General features: G+C 40.3%; 1 protein-coding gene across 4 annotated transcripts; it reads left to right on the top strand.

Annotated features, from left to right (window-relative positions):
• The first annotated feature begins 1,347 nt into the window (after window positions 1–1,347).
• On the top strand, window positions 1,348–24,112 carry adcyap1r1a (adenylate cyclase activating polypeptide 1a (pituitary) receptor type I). Of its 4 annotated transcripts, none has more exons than XM_062987333.1 (15): window positions 1,348–1,394; window positions 4,805–4,931; window positions 6,546–6,651; window positions 12,495–12,602; window positions 12,958–13,058; window positions 13,199–13,296; window positions 13,918–14,050; window positions 16,706–16,859; window positions 17,819–17,879; window positions 18,014–18,083; window positions 18,462–18,553; window positions 19,147–19,227; window positions 20,924–21,053; window positions 21,173–21,214; window positions 23,766–24,112. In XM_062987333.1, the coding sequence occupies exons 2-15, from the start codon at window positions 4,878–4,880 to the stop codon at window positions 23,967–23,969; spliced, it is 1,434 nt and encodes a 477-aa protein (XP_062843403.1). In that variant the 5' UTR covers window positions 1,348–1,394; window positions 4,805–4,877; the 3' UTR covers window positions 23,970–24,112. The 4 variants fall into 4 exon arrangements, with proteins under 4 accessions (XP_062843403.1, XP_062843402.1, XP_062843405.1 ...); XM_062987332.1 differs by having other exon boundaries at window positions 23,753–24,112; XM_062987335.1 differs by lacking the exon at window positions 19,147–19,227.
• Window positions 24,113–24,645: the final 533 nt, after the last annotated feature.

The following is a 24,645-nucleotide window of genomic DNA, read 5'->3' as shown; positions in this document are numbered from 1 at the left end:
AGTCAGAGACTATCGCTCATCTATTGCTGCTGTTTGAGTTGGTCATCTTTAAGGGTGCTGTTGGCTGGATATTTTTGGTTGGTGAACTATTCTCAGTCCAGCAGTGACAGTGAGGTGTTTAAAAACTCTGATCCACTCATACCAGCACAACACACACTGACACACCACCACCATGTCAGTGTGACTGCAGTGCTGAGAATCATCCACCACCTAAATAATACCTGCTCTGTGGTGGTCCTGTGGGGGTCCTGATCATTGAAGAACAGGGTGAAAGGGGGCTAAAAAGATATGTAGAGAAACAGATGGACTACAGTCAGTAATTGTAGAACTACAAAGTGCTTCTATATGGTAAGTGGAGCTGATAAAATGGACAGTGAGTGTAGAAACAAGGAGGTGGTTTTAATGTTATGGCTGATCAGTGTATATATTCGCATACTGTATATTATTTTATTATCATCAACTCTTCCTTCGCCCTTCTCGGTCAGCGAGGGCGTTGGGCAGCAGGCAGAGGTTGCCAGAGTGCACATGGAAATTAGGCATCTTCAAATTGGTCTGCTGGGGCAGTTTAACCCTTTAATGGTCTTACTTTGAGTATAAATACTTGGGTAAAACTAAGCTGTATTTAAATAATCTTGTTTGGGCTGTATCTACTTCTGGGTTGACATGTGTTAAACTTAAAAATATTGGTAGATGGTTTTAAGAAAATAACTTTTCTAACCTTTATGTGAACTTGAAGCTATAGCAGCTGAAAAAATCATCCATAAAAGACTGTTTGGTAGAGGCTCATTAAAAATACTGTGTAAATACTAGTAAAATATTAGTTTGATGTTAATATATGCCCAAGATACTAAGAAATGCAAAGAAACATTATGGTCTTGGTGAGACCATTAAAGAGTTATAGACACCCTTTTTGGTGTTTAGAGGTCTGTGACACCTTAGATGAGAATGTGACACTGTTTGTAACACTTTAGAGGAGAAAAGCCAAACCATACCACCTTCCCCCCTTCTAATGATCACACTATCATTAACTAAAGATTTCATGCGCTGCGTTTCTGCCACATGACCAGCTGATTGGATAATTAAAGAAGCAAGTGTGTATCTGTTCCTAATAAAGTGGCCAAGAGAAATCAATGCACATCATGACTATAGATAGATAGATAGATAGACAAAGCTTCTGTTTACTGATGCATGCAGTGAGATTTGCTCGGTGTTTTGCTTTGCTTTGCTTTGCTCGGCTCTGCAGTGTGTGTGTGTGTGTGTGTGTGTGTGTGTGCGTGTGCGTGTGCGCGCTTGCTTGTGTGTGAGCGGGATGCGCGCTCTCTCCCGGGTGCGAGCATCAGAACCCAAAGCCAGCAGAGGAACGTAGCTGTCCCATCAGTGTGCCAACAGACATGGTGAGTACTGCCATTTTTACATATAAATCATCACAGAGATGCAAAAATATATAGACGCGACATGTTGGTGACATATTGGAGCAAATGAGAATGTGCTGCATGTACTGCACTGCACTGCATTGCAATGCAAGAGAGAAATGTTGAGTTGAATGAGAAATCATAAATTGGGGCGCATGTGCAAGTCGTGCAGCTTTACTGATCAATATGAGTTATTAGATAAAGGTCTGGTGTTAAAGCTTAGTGTACTGATGCGGATACGGACGGATGCAGAAGCGCGCAAGGTGCGGTGATACTGTTACTGTTCTATATGTTATATATGTGTGTATATCGCAGCCCTACAGAACTGAGGATGCCCGAGCACACTATGGTAGTGTAAGGTCTTGTAAAACACATTTGCTCTCTACTGCATGAAATCCATGAGCACTGTTACATTGGTTTGGTGAAAACGCATCAGTTTTACGCACGAACGATATTAATGAATATAAAAAAGCTGCACCGACAGTCGTGAATAACAGAATTATACAGATGCCGAGTGAATACAGACTGTTCTGGCTCTCAGAGAATAATTTTTTAATCAACATGCGTCTGAACATCATGATTTGATCCAGTCCCTCTATCCCTCTATTTAGTTAGCAAATGAATTCATCTGCTGTAATCACCCATCAGCAAAAGAAATCAAATTCTTTAACCATCAGCAATTTATCATCATCAGTGCTTGAACTATTTGCTGTCTAGACACCGCAATGGCACATTGATGCAACAGTGAGTCACCACATACACAAGCCTCAAGACAGACCAGGCTACAGCATTTAAGATCACATTGCTTCAAAAAGTCCCCTAGAAATGATACTTGGTTGGATGGTTGGTTCATTTTTAAATCATTTTAACCAGATGAACAGATTAATTGGTTCAGATCAGTGCAGGGTCAGTGATGTGCACACCAGTGGCATTTCCAACCCATAAAGAAAAAGAAAAATACGTGTTCCATATCATTTAACGTCTTTGCATTATACACTCATTTATTTATTTACAGTGTTATATTTATATGTACTGGAGTGTAGAAATTATGGTGAGAACGAAGAAAGAAAAACAGTAGAAATGTACTGAAAATGTATTGTCTATTTTATGGATCACTAAAGCTGCCTGATATGGAATGAAATACAGACTGCAGTGTCCAGGTCTGGAGGGTCTCATAGCTGCATGTGAAAAATAGAAGAATAAGAATTATTAAATGACTGACTATAATATAAAAAGAGTAAATTAATAAATAACCCATAATTGTGATGTTTAGGCATCTGGAGTGTCTAGGGTACAGAACATGTGCTTAGAAAGGATGAGTAAATATAGGAGACCACAATTTATTTTTAATTACCAGCTTAATTAAAAAATTATTTTTATAAAAAGTGTATTGTGAGAAATTTAGGTATTTAAGAAGTTAGGAATGCTGTCCAAAAAGGTGACCTTCATACTCTAAGTCATTTTTTAAAGCATCTTCTAAAAGCAAATGAGTGTATGGTGCATATGATATGAGAATTTTTGGATTAGACATATTTCAACAACGTTTACTGATTTGAGCTTGGTAATAGAAGCTTGGTTGTGGCAGTGGTCTCTTATGCAAGCCCACCATCGCTGAGATCCGAGTTCGAATCTCATTAGGTACTGTCAACCGGCCGGGCGCCTACACAGACATGATTGGCTGTGCCTGAGAGATGGCCGAAGCACAGTGAGGTGGCTCCCTATTTGGGAAGTGGAAAGTGTTCCTGCCTTATTCCCAGTGTTTCTGAGGGAAGGATCGGGATTAAAGCAGTGGCGGACACAGGGTCAGACAGAGATGGCAACTCTACTGTATACACACCATAACGCGTAATAACGTGTAACATGAGTATAAGTTAATATTCTATAAACTTTTAACTCTTGCATCATGTGGCAACTGGTGAGTGAGAGTAAGATTCAGGCATCAGCATGGTCACCCAAAACATTAAAAGTCATTTTTTTGGTTGTTTCTTTTGTCAGTGAACCAATTCGAGAGAATTACCAAATCACAGCTTTACATTTTTATTGCATTTTCCTCCGGATGCTCCAGTTTCCTCCCACAAGTCCAAAGTCATGCAGTCAGGTCAATTGGAGCTACTAGACAATCATATAAGTGTGTGTGTGTGTGTATGTGTGTGTTTGCCCTGTGATGGACTGGCAACCTGTACAGGATGTTTCCTGCCTTTGACCCAATGAATGGGACCCAATGTGACCCTGACCAGAATGAATGAATGAAATGTCTTACAGGTTTTTGTGCTTCACTCGTGCTTTTGTAATTGATTTGTAAACTCTGTACGTCTGGCTGGAACATTTTGTTAAAACGCTCTTTAAAAGGTGAATTTAATCTGACTGAATGAATTCAGCTAAAAAAAGCTGTGAATATAAATATAAAAACAGCTCGTGATTAAACGTGCTCATGGTTCCTGACCTTGCTGCTGTTCATGGTAACAGACGACAACACAAAGCTCAACGTGGAGCCAAGGATGATCACATGATATAGATATTTTTTGGGATATTCAGATATTTTCTGAATGTTGTCTCTGAGCCCTTTGAGAAATACTCCTATTGGCAAGATGTTTTGGAATGTCCATGGCATAGTGTTCCTGTAGAAACTTTAATGTGATTGCTTGACATTGACAGATCAACGGATCTGCTCAAATTTAGCCTAGTTGTGCCCCCTTCAAAAAGGGGGGTGCTGGAGCCTATCCCAGTCTTTCAATGGGCACAAGGCACACAGTAACAACCTGGAAGGGGGGCCAGTCCATTGCAGGCCAGACACACATACACATACCAATTCACCTATAGGGCAATTAACCTAACTGCATGTTTTTGGACTTTGGGAGGAAACCCACGCAGACACGGGGAGAACATGCAAACTCCACACAGAAAGGACCCAGACCGCCCCACCTGGGGATCAAACCCAGGACCTTCTTGCTGTGAGGCGACAGTGTTACCCACCGATCCACCGTGCCGCCCTCTAACAGTATATATTTAAAATAAAGAAGTAATCTTAAATATTTTAATAACAGTGCAGTTTTACTGCATTCACTGATTTTGATCTAGAACTTCTGGCCTAACAAACATTACACAAGAGTGTTTTGACATTTGGGACAGTGCCCAAACTCCAGCTTCTCCCAAAAATGAAAACATTTTCCCTGTTGCATCCTGTGTGTTACATCCAAACTGCAAATCATTTATTCATTCGTTTTCACAAAGCACTTAATCCTGGTCAGGGTTGTAGTGGCACCAGGTGCATATGAACACAAAGTCTCGACTGGAAGGAGCGGTTTGTTTTTCTTTCTCTTGATAATAAGCAAGAGTAACAGGACCTACAGGTCTTAATCTGATCGAATAATCCATGAACAAATCTTTTCCAGCTGGTTTTAGACTGAAGAGTTGCCAAAGCTCTGTAAAGGCGGCACCAGTGACTATCTAACACCAGCAGACTGAATGAAGCGACCAGTGGTCATGTTTGTCCCACTCTCCCTCCTCATCATCGCTCTGGTGAGTACATGCAACGTACACGCTGGATTATTAGTGGATTTATACAGGTGGTGGACAAAATACACCTTATAAAGAACTCCTTTAATTCCTCTGAATGCTCTTATCTAATGCAGAATGGTTTGTGGTGTGTTTTTGGACAGTTTATTAAGAAGAAATAAAATAAACTACTGTATAACTATGTGTGTATGAGGGAATTCTCATGCTGGGAACATTGTCATGGACTGTAAAATGTCCTTTAAATCTGTTGGAAGCCACCGTTGGATTATTTCCTAACCCCTACATTGCTACCATCACTCAGGGGTCCAGGTGTTGTGCTCCCTACACCAAGTCACATGTCTTTGCACATTTATCTTTAATACAAAAGAATTCTGAAATGCTCCTGCAATTCAGTTAGAAATTGTTTGGTGTCTGAAACTCTTGGTTTCAAGTGATAATAAACAGTAATCAGTATAATCCACCTCACGTGAGCAGTGGTGCCTTTGTCCTGCTGTGTTTTTAGTATTTTGCCCACCACCTTTATTTATGTGTGTAAGTCAGTCATGTGCCAGCGTGGTGAAACAGGTTGGCGCGTTTGCATGTGGCCGTATGATTGGTGGAGCTCGGGGATGAGGCGGATCCTGACACACAGCAGATGGCAGAGCTGACTGGACCTTCTCAGCCCATCTGTGGAGATTCTGGAGTGCCTGTATATCATAAATGGTCTAAAACACTCCATTCTATTGTAGACATTCTAAAATGTTAGATAGATATATAGATAGATAGATAGATAGATAGACAGACAGACAGACAGACAGACAGACAGACAGACAGACAGACAGACAGACAGACAGACAGATACTTTTTTTGTACCTTTATTGTCATTGCAAAGTACAAGACAACAAAATGCAGTTAGCATCTACCAATAGTGCGAATAGTAGCACTGTGCAAAGAAACAAGGAATATCAGTCAACTTATACATATATGCTCATTATAGTAATTATAACAATATACCCATATACTATTAAGTGTATATACATATAATCATCTGTAAATAAGAATAGGAATAGCATGGTCTGTATCATATACTACTACTACTACTTCTAACAATAACAATAATAATGGTTTAATATGTAATGTATGGGGTAGACAGTTTATGAAAAGTACAGGTGCCAATAATAAATAAATAATCATAAGTCCAGTGTATAGTCCAAGATAACTGTGTTAACAGTGTAACATTTAACATTTCACTAAAATAAATGCGATCCATCCTTCTTATTATCAACAATTTTGGCTGTATGATTAAGACAGGCGTTATTCTTCCTGCTTTCTTAGCAAAAGTGGAAAGTTCTGAAAAGATCTCAGATGTATTGACTTTGCAAAACTACATGTAATGTAGGAATGTACTGTAGTACAGTCCATACGTAGTCTATACAATTTATTTACTCATCACCAAACAGATTATGTTATCAAAACCAAACTATGAAAATATTCTAAATTACTACTATTTTTTTCAGTAGATACTGTCAGTTAAGTCATCTGAGAGCTTCATGTAGCACTTAGTTTGTCAACAAATGCTCCTTTTTAAAGTTAACCCCCGTCCAAGTTTATAATTTCATGCTCTTGCTTATTGGTTAGGTGCAGCCTGTACAATCCGAGATCTCCAACTGTGTTATAAAGAGGGAGCAGGAGCGATGCATGGAAAAGATGGCTCTGCACTACCCATCAGAGGACTCGGAGATCAGTAAGTACATAAAACCAACAATCGCACTCGTTCATTCGAAGCTCCTTAGCTAAACGCATCGCTAATCAAACGTTTCATCGTTACTGACTATCGCTGCCCCCTCGCCCACCCCCGACTTCAACAAGTACACCAGCGAAGAAATGTGTCATAGGAACCATCACACCAGTCCGGACGCGTCTTCTTCTTCAAGTCTTGTATGTAATGTCAGTAAACAGGAAGTCAGTCCTGTGACACTTGGCAGCAATTACTGTGCCAGGCTCGGGTGAGCCAGCTGGAGAGCTCACACTTACAGAGAACGAGTCGAGAACCAGAATTGTGACTCACAGTGCTGGCACCCTGAAGGCCACTCTAGATCATTCTGACTGCTTAGAGCAGAAGATAATAGATTTTAAGAACTAAAACAACTTCTGAAAATTAGTCGGCATATGTTTTCTAAAGGTCACGCTGGGAGAGACATTTGTTTTATTAGAAGGACTTTAAGGATGCCTCTTCTGACAAGCATGGCATTTTACAGTGGTGCGAAGTGCTTGATATACGAGGGATCTTCAAAAAGTTTCTGCACTTTTATATTTTGTTTATAAGCGGTGAGGGTGGAGTAGGAGGAGTAATCTGTCGTGTCTGAGAGACTGAGAGACGCTTATAGTCCGGATTTAACACCCAGCCAACCGACTGAAATCGTCAGTTCGAAACTCGGTGTGGCCACCGGTCGGCATAATTGGCAGTGCCTGCAGCCGACATGGTTTTGCTAGGGCGGGATGACCGGACTATGTGGGTGGAGTCTTCAAACGCTGTATAAGGACCCTGATTAGCAGATAGAGAGACGCCTGTGCAGAGAGCATGGGTGAAAAAGGGTTCCGCAAAGGGCTGCGTGGGGGTTGGAGGAGGTGTGAGCAGCAATATACCCACCTTGACTGCAATCAGGGATCCACCAGCAGCAGAAGACAGATTGACTACACTAAAATTGGGAGAAAATGCATAAATAAATTAAGAAAAAAATAGATAGATAGACAGATGGATGGACGGACGGACAGATAGATAAATAAATATAAAGATAGATTATTGTACCTTTATTGGCATTGCAAAGTGCAGTTTGCATCGACCATAAGTGCAAATAGTAGCATTGTGTGTATATCTATGATTAATATAATAATTATAACCAGTAATTTTATTATTTGTTTATAAAATGACAGAATATGTGCACTAATACTGTAAAGCTTTCATGTAGATGGAAATAGAGTGTAGAATGTTCCTATATAGCGCAAATCTGACTTTTGTTGTGTATATGTTTAAAATGTGAGGTTTATCTTCTCAACTTGAATTACTTCAGATGAAGTTTAGCACAAGCTTTTACCTACTAAAACTGACCGAATTAAAGATTTAAAAATTAAAATCATAAAGGGACCCACATTGTAAAATACTTAAATACAACATACTTTAATACAAGGCATTTAAATGGTTAACGTATTGCAATTTTTAGTTATTTAAAGGGTTTAGTCTTTATCATGCTGTTCTGATGAACCTCGTCTACACAGTACAGTTTGTCCTCTTTTTATTGATTTCAATTCTTCATTTTCCTGCACTAGAACAAACCTGCACCCTGCAACGACAGAAAATCTTTCATTTAGAAGTAAAACAGCTGCACTGACTAAAGAAACAGTGAGATAAATAAATAAGAGAGAGAGATATTCGTGATTCCTGTAATGCTTTATTCTGTAGTCTGTTATAAACCACCAGCATTAATCAAAGCTTAGCTGGATTTGTTTACTGTACCGTATCACACACTAATACACGGGTCCCATCCTGCTGTCCTGTCCACTGAGTGTGAAGCTTATGGTGTGAAGAAAAACAAACCATGCGATGACGTCCAGATATTTAAATTCGACCTGTTCAAGCTGCGTTTATTATTTTACGTCATTCACGAGTTGGTTTGTCCTTTATATTCACGGTGGGTCTGAATAATTGCACATTCTTATGTACATTGATGGTTACGTCAGCTGTAATAAGCTCACCGCCGACAGCAGCCCGGTCGCTAAATCTGAGAAAGTCTCATTTCATCTTGACAGGTGATCAATCCCAGCATCGACAGATCAGTCGGATCTATAGAAACACCTCATGGTTTGTTATGCAGTTCAGTGCTGTTATGCAGAATTCAAGCTTATCTCTGTTTACAGTATTTGTAGTGTGTGTGATTACCAATGAGAATCATTTCAAATACGAAATGAACAAAAAAACATTTGTCTGGTCGGTTGTCCTTGGCTAGTATCAGGTAGAAAGCTTGTGATAAGATAAAAATTGTTACCTACATTTGATTGTAGATTACAGGTCATTGTTAGCTATTTAAACGCACTTAAAAACTTAAATGTAAACCCATAAATTCTAAGCAAGATAAGCTGTGTTTACAACAACAGTAACAAACCTCATTTCTGGACAAATTAGGACATTGGGACAAACAAGACTAAAATCTGTCATTCGTTCTTTCTGTTAAACCTTTATTTACCTTACAAAAGTGCAAATGATTTTGGCTGACCAATTTAATTGTTGTTTGTGATTGTAAGCAAAATTTAAATATAATGCATGCAACACTCAAAAAATAGTTGGGACACGGACAAAAAAGAGTGTGAATGAATCATGGTTATAAAATGAAAATCCACCAAATGCTCTTTGAAGGCAAAGTTGGATTGTTTTGTTTCACACTTAATGGGAGAATTACCCATTTAATTGAAGCCAGATCTCTGTGCCATGGACAAAACAGGCCATCCAGACTGTTATTAGTAAAAGGTGCAAAAGCCAACATGTGTATGGTATGGGGGTGCAACTGTGCCCACAGCTTGGGTGAATTGAAAAGAGCATTAACACAGGGTGCTTGGAAAACCCAGCACCTCAGATGGGTTCCTTTATAAAAAAGAAAGCCCTTCATGCCACTCCTATAACCAGGATGCAGTGGATAAAAATAAGATTTATAATGCTAACATATTCCTGTAAGAATCCCCCCAGTGTTATTATTTATTTGCTCTGTAACAAGCGCACCATGCATGCTACTGTCTATTCCATCTTCCTCTTTCTATTTTTTGTGCTTTTATTTGCCCTTTAAGGGGTAATTGGTTTTGTTTCTGGGCTGCCAAACAGAACAGAAACAGATTAGAGGAAGAACAGCGTGTGCCACGAGGCTGCAAAAAACAAATCTAGAGTTCTGATTTTACCTCTGCTGCACAATTTCGCAATAAGCTTCCTCTTACCAGCGTGTGAGGGAGGCTGTGTGTGTGTGTGTGTGTGTGTGTGTGTGTTTGTGTTTGTGTGTGTGTTTGTGTGTGTGTGTGTGTGTGTGTGTGTGTGTGTGTGTGTGTGTGTGTGTTTTCTTGTCCACAAGAGATGATTTTATGACTGGAGTTCATCAGGCACATGGCCAGAGCAACTATAGCAGTATAATCCCTCTGGACACTGGAGCACTTAATACTACCCGGGTTTAGGCAGTATTATAATGATACAGAAGAATAACATTAATCACATCTACAGTCGGTTAGATTAACTGCATTAGACACGAGGAGAACATGCAAACTCCACCTAAGAATCGAACTCAGGACCTTCTTGCTGTGAGGTGACAGCAAGCCCAGAGTAATAAAGGAGTAGGTGGGGGGCTTTTAAATATATCATGGTATAGCAATACCTCAGGGTCTTCGAGTTCTACATATATGATTAAAAATAAATGAATGGATGATTTGGCACAGTTTTTACACTGGATGCGCGTCCTGACTAACCCTCCTATTTATCCAGGCTTGGGATTGGCACTAAGGCTGCACTGATGTGTGTCCCCTCAATGGCTAGGTTCATGTAATGCCATGTGCCTTTTGTATTGGTAAGCCTAGCCCAGGATTTAAACCCCTGGACCTCACATTAGTACTAAAAAATAGAACAGGTTCATTAATTGTTTAGGCATGAAGGTATTATGATGTGTTTGCTGTTTTGCTGTTTATTTTTGTTGCTATACTGCCATGCTATACAATTAAAGTCAAATGTATCATACACTTTGGGGAATCAATCATGGAACATTTGATTGATTGCTTGAAAAATGATTTCTGACAACAATATTAAAACATGTACTTCAGGGGCACTCGAGCTAGCATACCAATACACGGTGTTCAAACACTTTGGCATGATCTCCATGAATTCCACAGTCTGTAAAAACATGCGATGAATTTAAATCAGCTGGAACACAAATAACATATTTTTCTTTTTCTTTTTCACAAGTGTTCTCAGAAAGACACCGCTGTAAAATTATCAGTTTCTCTAGTTTCACTATTACTATGTTTTTACTATGTGGTTAAGGTACTGGACTAGTCATCTAAAGGATGCTAGTTCAAACCCCACCACTGCTAGGTTGTCACTGTTGGGCTCTTGTGCAAGGCCTTTAACCCTTAATTGCTTAGACAATATACTGTCACAGTACTGTAAGTCGCTTTGGATAAAAGCGTTTCCTAAATGCTTTAAATGTATATTATTTAAATGTATCCTTCACATAGGCTTCCACCTGCCAAACCTAAACCTGCTTTTTACCTACATTCCTTCTGTCCTTACTGTTAAATAATGTGCTGTTCCTAATTGTCTCATAATGCTTTCCAATTGTTCTTAATGTACGGCTCTTAATGCTAAATATTTATATAATCATAAATAACAGACCCAAAAATGTCCTGCATGAATCAACTAGAGTCTGAAAAATGAAAATATTAAACAAAATGTCATTTCACAGAGGGATTAGTAGATTTAAGCCCTGAAAATGAAAAGAAATAACAGATGCCCCTGGGACTCACTGCACCATTTTTTTGTGTGTGATCATCACATTAGGTGTCGGAGTAAATCTCTTAATCTTAAAGATTATATGCTCCGATGGTCCTGTTTTAATAACTCTGTTTCATTTTGATCGAGAGCTACAGAATGCCGGGATTTCATTTTGATGCCTCCTGATAAAACATCCCGACGCACAACGTTATCACCGTGAAAATTGTTGCCCTGGCCAGAGAGAGGAACGGGGTGCAAAGTAAAAGCTGAAGCTAAATATAGCAGCACAAGCTTATATCAGCAAACACAGATAGAATCAGGAGCACACGGGCACTGCCGAGACTGCAGAGAGGACGAATAAAGGCTGCCAGGGAGAGCAACAATTTGTAATTACTCCCTCAAGGAAGCGCAGCCGTGTGCGCTGCTCGGGCACCTGCATCCTCCGTTTTTTATGTTCCCAATATAGTTGTTTCCAAGTCATAATTGCAATTCCTCTGCTGCTTACTATTGACCGCGGAGAGCAGCAGACTAGCATGCACCCCCTCTGACATGCATGAACCTGCCACCTGCTACTTCTCACAGGTACAGAGAGTGGCACTGTGCCCTCCGTGCATCATCCAGCACTCGTGCAGCCACCTCAACCAGTCAGATAGGGTCACATTTGCAGCGGCACTGAGGAACTCTGTCAACCTTCTTTCCTCAGAAATGACCAGCTGTGCTTTTTTTGTGCCCAGCCAGGTCAATAGCACATCTGAGATTTGAACTTTAGAGCTTGAGCTCTCAGCTGTGTTGGGCTGGTGCATTAGATCACTGCACCACCTGAGCGCACCACACTTTTGTAAATATAAAATGAACTTGTACACAAACGCCCCGATGTTGAGGCTTTATGTTACATCTTGTAAACCACTGTGGGACCAGATTGCCACCATTTTCATTATTTAAGTATATTTCACTTTGTGTATATACAAATATATAAAGATAAGGATATATAAGGATATAAAGGAAGACTAGCATGTGGCACTTTAATACACTAAGTTTAATGTTCATTTACTCTTTCCGGCGTATTTCAGTTTGTCCTTGGGAGTGGGATAACTTGACCTGTTGGGAGGCTGCCAGCGTGGGCGAGGTTGTGGTGGTCAGTTGTTCAGAGCTCTTCGACTTCATGAGTCCAGAAGACGGTGAGTCGATTTCATACACACACACTGTAACTGCTGCAGATATATACAAATCTCAAAGGTGCTTGAATAAATTCAGATCTGGTAACTGGAGAGCCAAGTATTGTACACTGAGTTTACTGTCATGTTCATGGAACTGGTTTTAACTGGGAGTAGCCATGAGATGGTTAATTGTGGCCATGCAGAAGGTGGATTGGCTGTGGTAAATTGTAAAAATATGGGCAACACAACTTATTTTATAGAATATACTTATATAAGTTGATTTTAATGACATATTTTAACAAATCCCCACAAGTGACATATTAAAATGTAATGGTTAAAAAGAATTATTCTCTTTTTATTTATTTATTTTTTTAAGGTCCTGGGAAGATCAGTAGGAACTGCACTGAGGACGGATGGTCTGAGCCGTACCCGCATTATGTGGACGCCTGCCTGAGTGATGAGAACTCAACCAAACCGGTATGCTTTGTATTCATATAGCAAATGTATGCTTTTGGGTAATTGAAGTAGCCATAAAAAGATTAATACATGCCACACTGTTTACTTAAATACTGCATTTGTATATATAATTTAATATCAACATGCACATGTCCCTGCAGGATATGTACTACGCATCAGTGAAGGCTCTGTACACGGTGGGTTACAGCACGTCCCTGGTGTCCCTCATCACAGCCATGGTCATCCTGTGCAGGTTCAGGTCAGTCTAACAGCACTGCTACCCTATAATAACATCTTACAGTCAGCAGACACCAGAAAAAACGCCTGGGGCTAAATCCCATTTCCGCTCCCATTTTCCCTCAGTGGAAATTGAATTTCATTCTGGCGTTAGGGAAGCTGGCCCATATTCTGAACCCCTACTCAAGTGATTGTGATTTGATTCTATTTGCTATAGCCGAAGTAGGAATGAAATGGGCTCCGGCCCTTGTAGAGAGTCCTTTATGTACCTGTTACCCCTCTCAGCTCCAGTGTGTTCAGTGGAGACTTCACACGACCTGATTTACTGAATATTTGTATTTAAATTTATGAGCATGTGCAGAATTTTTCAGACCTACAGCTTTACTAACCTTACTTACACTGAAAGAACAAAAGATGCTGTATTTGTATTTTTTGTTGTTGGTAAGGGTCTAAATACTGTTTTTGTATTAGGATTAATTAGCTCATTTAGATATTAAAAACCTCATTAAGATATTGTGTACAGTCATTTTCACTGAACTCAGCAACATTCCAACTAGGTGAAGTGCATTGGATATGCTATTAGATATTAGACTCAGTTATTCTGCTTCACATGAGTGACATGAGCGGTCTGTGGTTTTGACAGGAAGCTGCACTGCACCAGGAATTTTATCCACATGAATCTGTTCGTGTCGTTCATCCTGCGAGCAGTTTCGGTGTTTATTAAAGATGGAGTTCTCTACGCTGAGGAGGACAGTGACCACTGCTTCGTCCACACGGTAAGGACGTTTTTTTACAGTTCTACAGTTCATTGTGTTCTATGATGAACAAAGTTCTTACATTTTATATTAATCTGTAGAACCAGATATACAGATGTTCTACAAATTAAGTCAAAAGTTTATGTACAAGTGTAAGAAATATGTACAGTGTATCACAAAAGTGAGTACACCGCTCACATTTCTGCAGATATTTAAGTATATCTTTTCATGGGACAACACTGACAAAATGACACTTTGACACAATGAAAAGTAGTCTGTGTGCAGCTTATATAACAGTGTAAATTTATTCTTCCCTCAAAATAACTCAATATACAGCCATTAATGTCTAAACCACCGGCAACAAAAGTGAGTACACCCCTTAGTGAAAGTTCCTGAAGTGTCAATATTTTGTGTGGCCACCATTATTTCCCAGAACTGCCTTAACTCTCCTGGGCATGGAGTTTACCAGAGCTTCACAGGTTGCCACTGGAATGCTTTTCCACTCCTCCATGACGACATCACGGAGCTGGCGGATATTCGAGACTTTGCGCTCCTCCACCTTCCGCTTGAGGATGCCCCAAAGATGTTCTATTGGGTTTAGGTCTGGAGACATGCTTGGCCAGTCCATCGCCTTTACCCTCAGCCTCTTCAATAAAGCAGTGGTCGTCTTAGAGGTGTGTTTGGGGTCATTATCATGCTGGAACACTGCCCTGCGACCCAGTTTCCGGAGGGAGGGGATCATGCTCTGCTTCAGTATTTCACAGTACATATTGGAGTTCATGTGTCCCTCAATTAAATGTAACTCCCCAACACCTGCTGCACTCATGCAGCCCCAGACCATGGCATTCCCACCACCATGCTTGACTGTAGGCATGACACACTTATCTTTGTACTCCTCACCTGATTGCCGCCACACATGCTTGAGACCATCTGAACCAAACAAATTAATCTTGGTCTCATCAGACCATAGGACATGGTTCCAGTAATCCATGTCCTTTGTTGACATGTCTTCAGCAAACTGTTTGCGGGCTTTCTTGTGTAGAGACTTCAGAAGAGGCTTCCTTCTGGGGTGACAGCCATGCAGACCAATTTGATGTAGTGTGCGGCGTATGGTCTGAGCACTGACAGGCTGACCCCCCACCTTTTCAATCTCTGCAGCAATGCTGACAGCACTCCTGCACCTATCTTTCAAAGACAGCAGTTGGATGTGACGCTGAGCACGTGCACTCAGCTTCTTTGGACGACCAACGCGAGGTCTGTTCTGAGTGGACCCTGCTCTTTTAAAACACTGGATGATCTTGGCCACTGTGCTGCAGCTCAGTTTCAGGGTGTTGGCAATCTTCTTGGAGCCTTGGCCATCTTCATGTAGCGCAACAATTCGTCTTTTAAGATCCTCAGAGAGTTCTTTGCCATGAGGTGCCATGTTGGAACTTTCAGTGACCAGTATGAGAGCGTGTGAGAGCTGTACTACTAAATTGAACACACCTGCTCCCTATGCACACCTGAGACCTAGTAACACTAACGAGTCGCATGACATTTTGGAGGGAAAATGACAAGCAGTGCTCAATTTGGACATTTAGGGGTGTAGTCTCTTAGGGGTGTACTCACTTTTGTTGCCGGTGGTTTAGACATTAATGGCTATATATTGAGTTATTTTGAGGGAAGAATAAATTTACACTGTTATATAAGCTGCACACAGACTACTTTTCATTCATGTCAAAGTGTCATTTTGTCAGTGTTGTCCCATGAAAAGATATACTTAAATATCTGCAGAAATGTGAGGGGTGTACTCACTTTTGTGATACACTGTATGTCATCACTTTTGGATATAATAAGACAAACCGTAAATACAAAATCTGCCAGGTCAAAAACTTTATTAATTATTAAATGTTTCATAGCTCTTTTCACACTGGTTAGTTCAGATGGTGCAGCTCTAACACCAAATACGCCATTTTTTAAGCCCGGGAAACAGAGTATTGGTGTTAACCTTCCCACTCTGCTTGATCTGTACATCTCCAAAACTTAAAAGCTTGTAGAGAACGTTAAAACACTGACCGTCACACCATGAAGGTCATGTTTTAGTTTCTCCACTTTAGTTCCTTCCCAAATCCATTGCCCTGCACCAAACATTATTTGACACACTGTTTTGTGCTTAGCTTATTTTTATTTATCTTATTTTATGTAGTACTGCTCCTCCTCTTGCTTATCTGCTTCCTCATGGTTTGGCCAATTGATGGTATAATCAGTATGCAACAGGATGTAGAAGTCTTATTTGATTCAGGCTGGTCCAAAAATCTTGGCGCAAATGAATGACCAGGGTCAGTTTAAATAGAATAATTCCTGAGATCTGTTATAAATAAAAATGGCTTTATAATCCTTTTTGTCTATTTTGTCAGACAAAAGCTATAATTAACGATGCTGCAGCGGAGCTCAAACGTTTAATCAGTAACGGATTATCTGCTTCATACATGCTTATTATACATCTAACTGTGAGCTACTCGCTCTCTCCAGCAGCCAATCAGAGACCACCCTGATGCCATCACTCAGTATAAGAGAGCACCTAATGAGCACAGTAAATCACTTCAGTGTGGCGAGATGTTTGCTGTTAGAGCAAATAAAGATAAATGAGCATTTACTGCACTCTAGAACTAAATACAAAATGCTTTTTGCCTCTAGGTGGCGTGTAAAGCAGTGATGGTCTTCTTCCACTACTGTGTCATGTCTAATTACTTCTGGCTGTTCATCGAGGGCCTGTACCTCTTCACTTTGCTGGTGGAGACCTTTTTCCCCGAGAGGAAATACTTCTACTGGTACACCGTCATTGGCTGGGGTAGGTCCCATGTTCTAAAAGCAGTAGGATGAAACCTCGGCATGACATCTATATATTATTAAAATGGAGTTGGTCTACACATGTTTCTATAACAGTCTTCATTCTTCAGAAAGACTGATTGATTTTGCTTAGATATTGGAATATGACTGCAGGAATTTTATTCAGAGCATAGGGGTTACGTTGCCAAGGCTCGCTGTTGCCATTTCAAATGATCTCTTAATGGATCTGACTTTGGTTTATGCAAGTATTGGTTAGTAAGAGTAGGTTGTAAGGCACTTTAAAAATATAATTTTTTACCACTTGGGTACAACTCAAAACATCTCCAATCCTGTGAGCCAGGAAAGTCATGTTGCACATGTTGAAGACCTGTATGGAACACTTTATATGACTTTCAGCTGACCTGTCACAGTGCATCATTCAAGAAAACTCATTTTAAAATTCAAACATCACAATTTTCCAGTCATCTACAGTCCTATGAATACAGGACGTATCCCAATATAGCCAAGTTGTTTGTGTGCATGTGTTTTAAAGCATAACATGCAATGGCAATACCTGACATTAATAAGTGAGGTACAGTTGCATTCACTTAGAAGATTTCCTTTGGGTTTGGGTATCAACAAATTGTTTATAGAGCCCTAAATTGTGGCAAATCAAATTTGGTAACTTACTCTGTTCCATCTTATCTGTGTGAATACTGATCATAAATATGATCTGTGCATGCCTCTGTACAAGTCTGGACAAAAAACTATTGATCTTATTTTATAGATCTGTCCAAATGTGCAACCTTGTGAACAATAAGGTGCTGTTATTTTTAGGGGTAAGTGGGAGAAGGTTTCTGTAGTGGACACTGAATACTGTGATTTAGATTTGGGTTTATAATGCCCATCCCTATAATCTATGTGTTCTATTAATTTTAATCTGTATTTGAATGAAGAGTAAATGCTGTTATTGTGTTACAGGAACCCCAACCATTTGTGTGACCATATGGGCGGTTCTGCGACTGCATTTTGATGACTCGGGGTATGTTTGTGTTAATAATATGATACAAAAACAATCAAAAATCCCTTTTATTTTATTAATTTTGCACTATAAATTGATTATTATGGTGAGTTTGGTCTCTAGGAAACTGACATTAGTATTTTGTTGTGTTGCAGGTGCTGGGACATGAATGATCACACCGCCCTCTGGTGGGTAATCAAGGGACCTGTCGTTGCTTCAATTATGGTAAGCCTGAGCCTTATCGAGTCAAAACTGCACAAACGTGTACAGAACATATACCTACATACTTTATATACTGATTATATGATGAATTGGCGTCCTGTTGATGCATTCTGGTAAAAGGCGGACCCACAACGACCCTGATGAGGGTAAAACAGGGGTTAAAACATGAAAACGAGTAATGACGATTATGGTCTATTCATCTGTTAATCTATTAAAATGGCAGATTCTGAAATCTATTCAAAATGAAATCTGTACCACAACCATCACAAAGGGATGGGAAAAGTCGAAGGGTCTGAATACTTTCTGAATCAGTCCATAAACAGTGTGAATAGACATTCTGCAGTAACACTGAACAGACTCCTGTTTCTTTTTCCTGTTTAGATAAACTTCGTGCTCTTCATCGGAATTATCATCATCCTCGTACAGAAGCTGCAGTCGCCAGATATCGGAGGCAACGAGTCCAGCATTTACCTGTAAGTAAACCTGTCTCAGTTGCCAAGGCAACACAATTCCCATACATCTGCAGCTCTGATGCATCTGATTGGCTGATCGATGATTGGCACTAGTACTCAGTTGACTTTTGGAACCTGTTGTACACAAGGCATTGGTTGCCTAATGATAAAGTTCTGGACTATTGATGAGAGGGTTGAGGTCAAGCTGGCACTGTTAATTGGGCCCTTCAGTGTGGTGTGTTATTGAGTTGTGTCCTGTGTCAGTGTTGGTACTTTTTAGGCGTCGACCAAATGATGTAAAGGTGGACAATGTTTTGTTTTCGCTGTCATGTGTTGCACAGAATCTATTTACATTTATATAAACAGAAGGTTTATTATTACGCTCAATTCTGCAGTGTGTGTGTGTGTGTGTGTGTGTGTGTATTTACATGTGCAGTATGCGTGTACTGTTTGTGAAAGGCGTTTTGAATTTATTATTATGCCAAATTCTGCTCAGTCTGTGTGTGTGTGTGTGTGTGTGTGTGTGTGTGTGTGTGTGTGTGTGTGTGTGTGTGTGTGTGTATTCAGTCCTAAAGAGTGTTTGTCGTCTGTTGTGTTGTCTTTGTCATGTTTAGCAGCTGTGCTCAGAAATGCTTCAGTGAGCCACAGGCTGTCCAGCATTCGTGCAGGATGTCCGAGCTTTCTACCATCACCCTGTAAGTGTGTGTGAGAGTGTCTGTGTGTGAGAGTCTGTGTGTGTGTGTGTGTGTGTGTGTGTGTGTGTGTGTGTGTATTTGTGAGACAATAAACCCTGATAAATCATCAGCACGCTTTTCATTTACATGCATTCATTCATTTTGGATTTTCCAATATAATTTCTATTGGAATTTTCTGATTATTATTTAAACAGTGGTGTAAAATACTGATTGGTGGTGCATATTTTTAATCCTTTAATAATTCAGAACATTAACGGTTAATTAATGTTCTCCTCGCTTACACAATTAACCACTTCACCAGTCACATTTTCACTTTAAATAGTTGAAATCGTAGACTGGTCAGTAGCAGATGTTTGCACTTCAAATAGCCAAAGGTTGCCAGATATTTGATAGTGTTACATCCTCCAACCAGACACACCCTTGTCAACATAAGCACCATGAGCCAGGCAATCACACCTAGATGATCCACCATAAACATTCTTCCCAAAGTGTGTACTGTGTATAATACCTATTTGAAAGCTACATTGGCAAAAACAGCAGACTGAAAAACAGAGAATGGATTATTAATAAAGACACTGCTGTGTGGTGAGGGTTTTATTATTTAGCATCTGTACCCTCAGGTAGAATAAAGTTGTTATTAGTTTTGATGGTAACATTGCTGTCACACAGTCCATGTCTGTTATTGCTGTTTGAGGCCAGCATTGTGTGTGTGTATGTGTGTGTGTGATTGTGTGTGTGCATAATTAAAATCACATTGCTTTACACAATCATCCAGTTGGCAACACCTCCTGCTGTATACATGCATTTTAAATACATGCATACTGCACACATGTGAATACATGCATGTGTCAAAAGCATGTAAACTTCAAGTCACATGTAAAGGTCACGTGCAGAGACACGTATCACATCATTTCTGCAATTGTTCTTTATTTTTAACTGATTGACAGGAACAGCAGACATTTCATACAGTTTGTCACAGTTATTGTGAATTTTTTGAGTATAAGTGGTTAAAATGTACATATGTTATTTATTTGGTGGTGTAGACAGTTCTATAATGTAATGAAACTTCAAGGCACGGGCTCCTAATTCTGTTTTAGTCATAGTGATTGAGTATTGAGTACTAAGTACTGCAAATGCCCATATAAATAGGACTAGTTTGACAGACACCTTAAAAAATACACACCGTCTTTTTATGCTGAAGAGATTATTTGTCTGCGTGGTCAGATGAACCACCACAGACCAGGAAAATGAGTGGAACAGTTGTAGAAAGCACTGAAATCAAAACTACCACATCATTTATGTTCCCTGTGTATGTAACCTTTTGGGTTCAGTCGTATGTCGCACAAAAGTCCCACAGTTACATTAGCGAAGCTTTCATCCGTGTTCATATGTGATTTGATTTGCACAAGAAAACTAAAAGTAAGTCAGTAAGTCAAGGTGTGTTGAACATTCTAGTAGATCTAGCACAAAACGTAGGTTGGCATCATTCGCCAGTCAAATCAAACATTTGATTGAAATTTTGATTCAATTAAATGAGCAGATGATTCAAAAGATTTGAATCACTCAATCAATGAATCATTTACCCATCACCACCTCCAGACATTGTATTTCCATGCAGACTAAGTTCATTTAAAGTGTGTATATTTAAAGTGTGTACTATGTACTGATGTGTGTGTGTGTGTGTGTGTGTTTACAGGAGGTTGGCTCGCTCCACTCTGCTGCTCATCCCTCTGTTTGGGATTCACTACACTGTGTTCGCCTTCTCACCCGAGGACGTCAGCAAGAGAGAGAGACTGGTGTTCGAACTCGGCCTCGGCTCCTTCCAGGTAAAACCTCGTACAGACTAGAGCCTCATTCATTTATTGTCCACATTTTTACTGAATGCACTCTGAAGAAAAGCTATCATCACTGTCTAACTGTATGTTTCACTGGGATTTCTGTGCAGGGGTTTGTGGTCGCTGTGCTCTACTGCTTCCTAAATGGAGAGGTATGTGTCTTTCATTTGATTTTTATTCTGTTTCTGTCATCTGAACATGTACACATACACATAAGGGCCCGGGCACACCAGAGACTTTTGGGACCAGTCATCCAGCTAACTGTGGTTCAGTTAGCAATTTAGTTATACACAATTAGCTTGGTATACATTTAAATTCAGATATTCTAATTGAGCCTCCTGACTAACTGTGACCCATATCACCACATTATATTGAATTATTTGTTGGCTGTTTGCTAATGAAGATGCTTTTTTGTCAATTTATGTTTATGTTAATAAATGAAGCAAGATTTCTGTATTTTTTATCAGTGTAGCTGTTCGTTTGTAAATAAACACACAGGGAATGTGTTAGCTAACATAATACCTGATTGCTAACATACTGTTAAGTTTATTGGACGGCTAAAAACAAACCACACCAAATATACAGTGTATCACAAAAGTGAGTACACCCCTCACATTTCTGCAGATATTTAATTATATCTTTTCATGGGACAACACTGACAAAATGATACTTTGACACAATGAAAAGTAGTCTGTGTGCAGCTTATATAACAGTGTAAATTTATTCTTTCCTCAAAATAACTCAATATACAGCCATTAATGTCTAAACCACCGGCAACAAAAGTGAGTACACCCCTTAGTGAAAGTTCCTGAAGTGTCAATATTTTGTGTGGCCACCATTATTTCCCAGAACTGCCTTAACTCTCCTGGGCATGGAGTTTACCAGAGCTTCACAGGTTGCCACTGGAATGCTTTTCCACTCCTCCATGACGACATCACGGAGCTGGCGGATATTCGAGACTTTGCGCTCCTCCACCTTCCGCTTGAGGATGCCCCAAAGATGTTCTATTGGGTTTAGGTCTGGAGACATGCTTGGCCAGTCCATCACCTTTACCCTCAGCCTCTTCAATAAAGCAGTGGTCATCTTAGAGGTGTGTTTGGGGTCATTATCATGCTGGAACACTGCCCTGCGACCCAGTTTCCGGAGGGAGGGGATCATGCTCTGCTTCAGTATTTCACAGTACATATTGGAGTTCATGTGTCCCTCAATTAAATGTAACTCCCCAACACCTGCTGCACTCATGCAGCCCCAGACCATGGCATTCCCACCACCATGCTTGACTGTAGGCATGACACACTTATCTTTGTACTCCCCACCTGATTGCCGCCACACATGCTTGAGACCATCTGAACCAAACAAATTAATCTTGGTCTCATCAGACCATAGGACATGGTTCCAGTAATCCATGTCCTTTGTTGACATGTCTTCAGCAAACTGTTTGCAGGCTTTCTTGTGTAGAGACTTCAGAAGAGGCTTCCTTCTGGGGTGACAGCCATGGAGACCAATTTGATGTAGTGTGCGGCGTATGGTCTGAGCACTGACAGGCTGACCCCCCACCTTTTCAATCTCTGCAGCAATGCTGACAGCACTCCTGCGCCTATCTTTCAAAGACAGCAGTTGGATGTGACGCTGAGCATGTGCACTCAGCTTCTTTGGACGACCAACGCGAGGTCTGTTCTGAGTGGACCCTGCTCTTTTAAAATGCGGGATGATCTTGGCCACTGTGCTGCAGCTCAGTTTCAGGGTGTTGGCAATCTTCTTGTAGTTTTGGCAATCTTCATGTAGCGCAAAAATTCGTCTTTTAAGATCCTCAGAGAGTTCTTTGCCATGAGGTGCCATGTTGGAACTTTCAGTGACCAGTATGAGAGAGTGTGAGAGCTGTACTACTAAATAGAACAAACCTGCTCCCTATGCACACCTGAGACCTAGTAACACTAACAAATCACATGACATTTTGGAGGGAAAATGATAAGCAGTGCTCAATTTGGACATTTAGGGGTGTAGTCTCTTAGGGGTGTACTCACTTTTGTTGCCGGTGGTTTAGACATTAATGGCTGTATATTGAGTTATTTTGAGGGAAGAATAAATTTACACTGTTATATAAGCTGCACACAGACTACTTTTCATTGTGTCAAAGTGTCATTTTGTCAGTGTTGTCCCATGAAAAGATATACTTAAATATCTGCAGAAATGTGAGGGGTGTACTCACTTTTGTGATACACTGTAGCAGGTATAAGTTGGACAGGGCTTGTATAAATTGGCTATGTATAAATATTTACCCGATATTTACCAGCTAAGCTAGCACTGTACTTGTATCACATAGAATATTTAACTAAAAGAAAATAAGGTATTAAATAAGATGTTGTGACTCTAAGGAGCTATTGTTGGCAGAACTAAGTCTAAACAGTCATAAAAACGAATACTCGACAGCTAGCTAGTTCAACACTGTAACTGAATTTGATCTGGTTAAGGGGTGCTAGCTTGGGGGACGGGGGCTCTACGGTCCAGCTCAGATTCTTCATCTTTAGGCGAAACATCAATGATTAATAAGTCAAATGAAAAATTAAACTCTGCATTCTCAGTTTCCTGCTAATGCCTTGTAGAACAGTGTTTAGCGATGTGTATACGGTCAGGTGGAAGAGTGGCTTGCACCCTTGCAGCTGAGTCCATTAAAAAATGACCTTTTCAAGTTTCTGCCTGAAGGTGCAGTCAGAGATCAAGAGGAAATGGCGCAGCTGGACAGTGAACAGGTACTTTGCTGTGGACCTGAAGCAGCAGCGTCACCCTTCGCTAGCGAGCAGCGGTGTAAACGGGGGGACGCAGCTGTCCATCCTGAGCAAGAGCAGCTCGCAGATCCGCATGTCCAGCCCGCAGGCCGAGACTGCCACCCTCAACCTGCCCACCTGAGCGCCTGATCGGCCAAGCCCAAAACTGACCCGTCTGATAAAATGACTCTAGCCCCCGGGACACGATCCTTAAAGAGGCAAAAGTGGCTCCCTAATTAAACGGTCGTGAGATTCTAACATTTCAATGTTTTGTGGAAAATCACATTCAAGTGCTACATTCACATTTGCTTACTGCACATTATGCAGCTCAAGCTTTCAGAAAACAGTCGTGTCATTTTAGTGCATTTGATTTCAGATGTTGTTGGCCAGATTTGAAGCATCGAAATTCTGATTATTTTATGTGTTTAGCTTTGTCTCTATTCTCTTGATCATCTGATCTCATCGGACTCATTATTTATTTTATTGTGAAGTGAATGTGAAGCTGAAAGTGGTGTCCAGATACTTCAGTAACAGTGTTGGGTGGGAACATGGACATGTAATCTGGATTATATAATTACATTTAAAAGCATTTGTAATCTGACAGGAATATATTTAAAAGTAGCTTTAATATGTGACCATATAAGGCATCAATTAGGAGTCGCCACAGCGGATCATTCGTCTGCAAATTTGATGGCAGAAAGTCAACATTAACCTGATGTTTATTAAAGGGGTTTGAAGTGTGAAATGGACTCTAGTGCTTTGGCATTTTATTACTAAAGCATAATGTTACATTTCTTTAATTCGGGGGCATGAATTAT

The sequence above is a fragment of the Trichomycterus rosablanca genome, chromosome 25 (genome assembly GCF_030014385.1).
Source record: "Trichomycterus rosablanca isolate fTriRos1 chromosome 25, fTriRos1.hap1, whole genome shotgun sequence".
Lineage (NCBI taxonomy): Eukaryota > Metazoa > Chordata > Actinopteri > Siluriformes > Trichomycteridae > Trichomycterus > Trichomycterus rosablanca.
The sequence above is the reverse complement of the archived record's forward strand: the minus strand, read 5'-3'. Positions and strand labels throughout refer to the sequence as shown.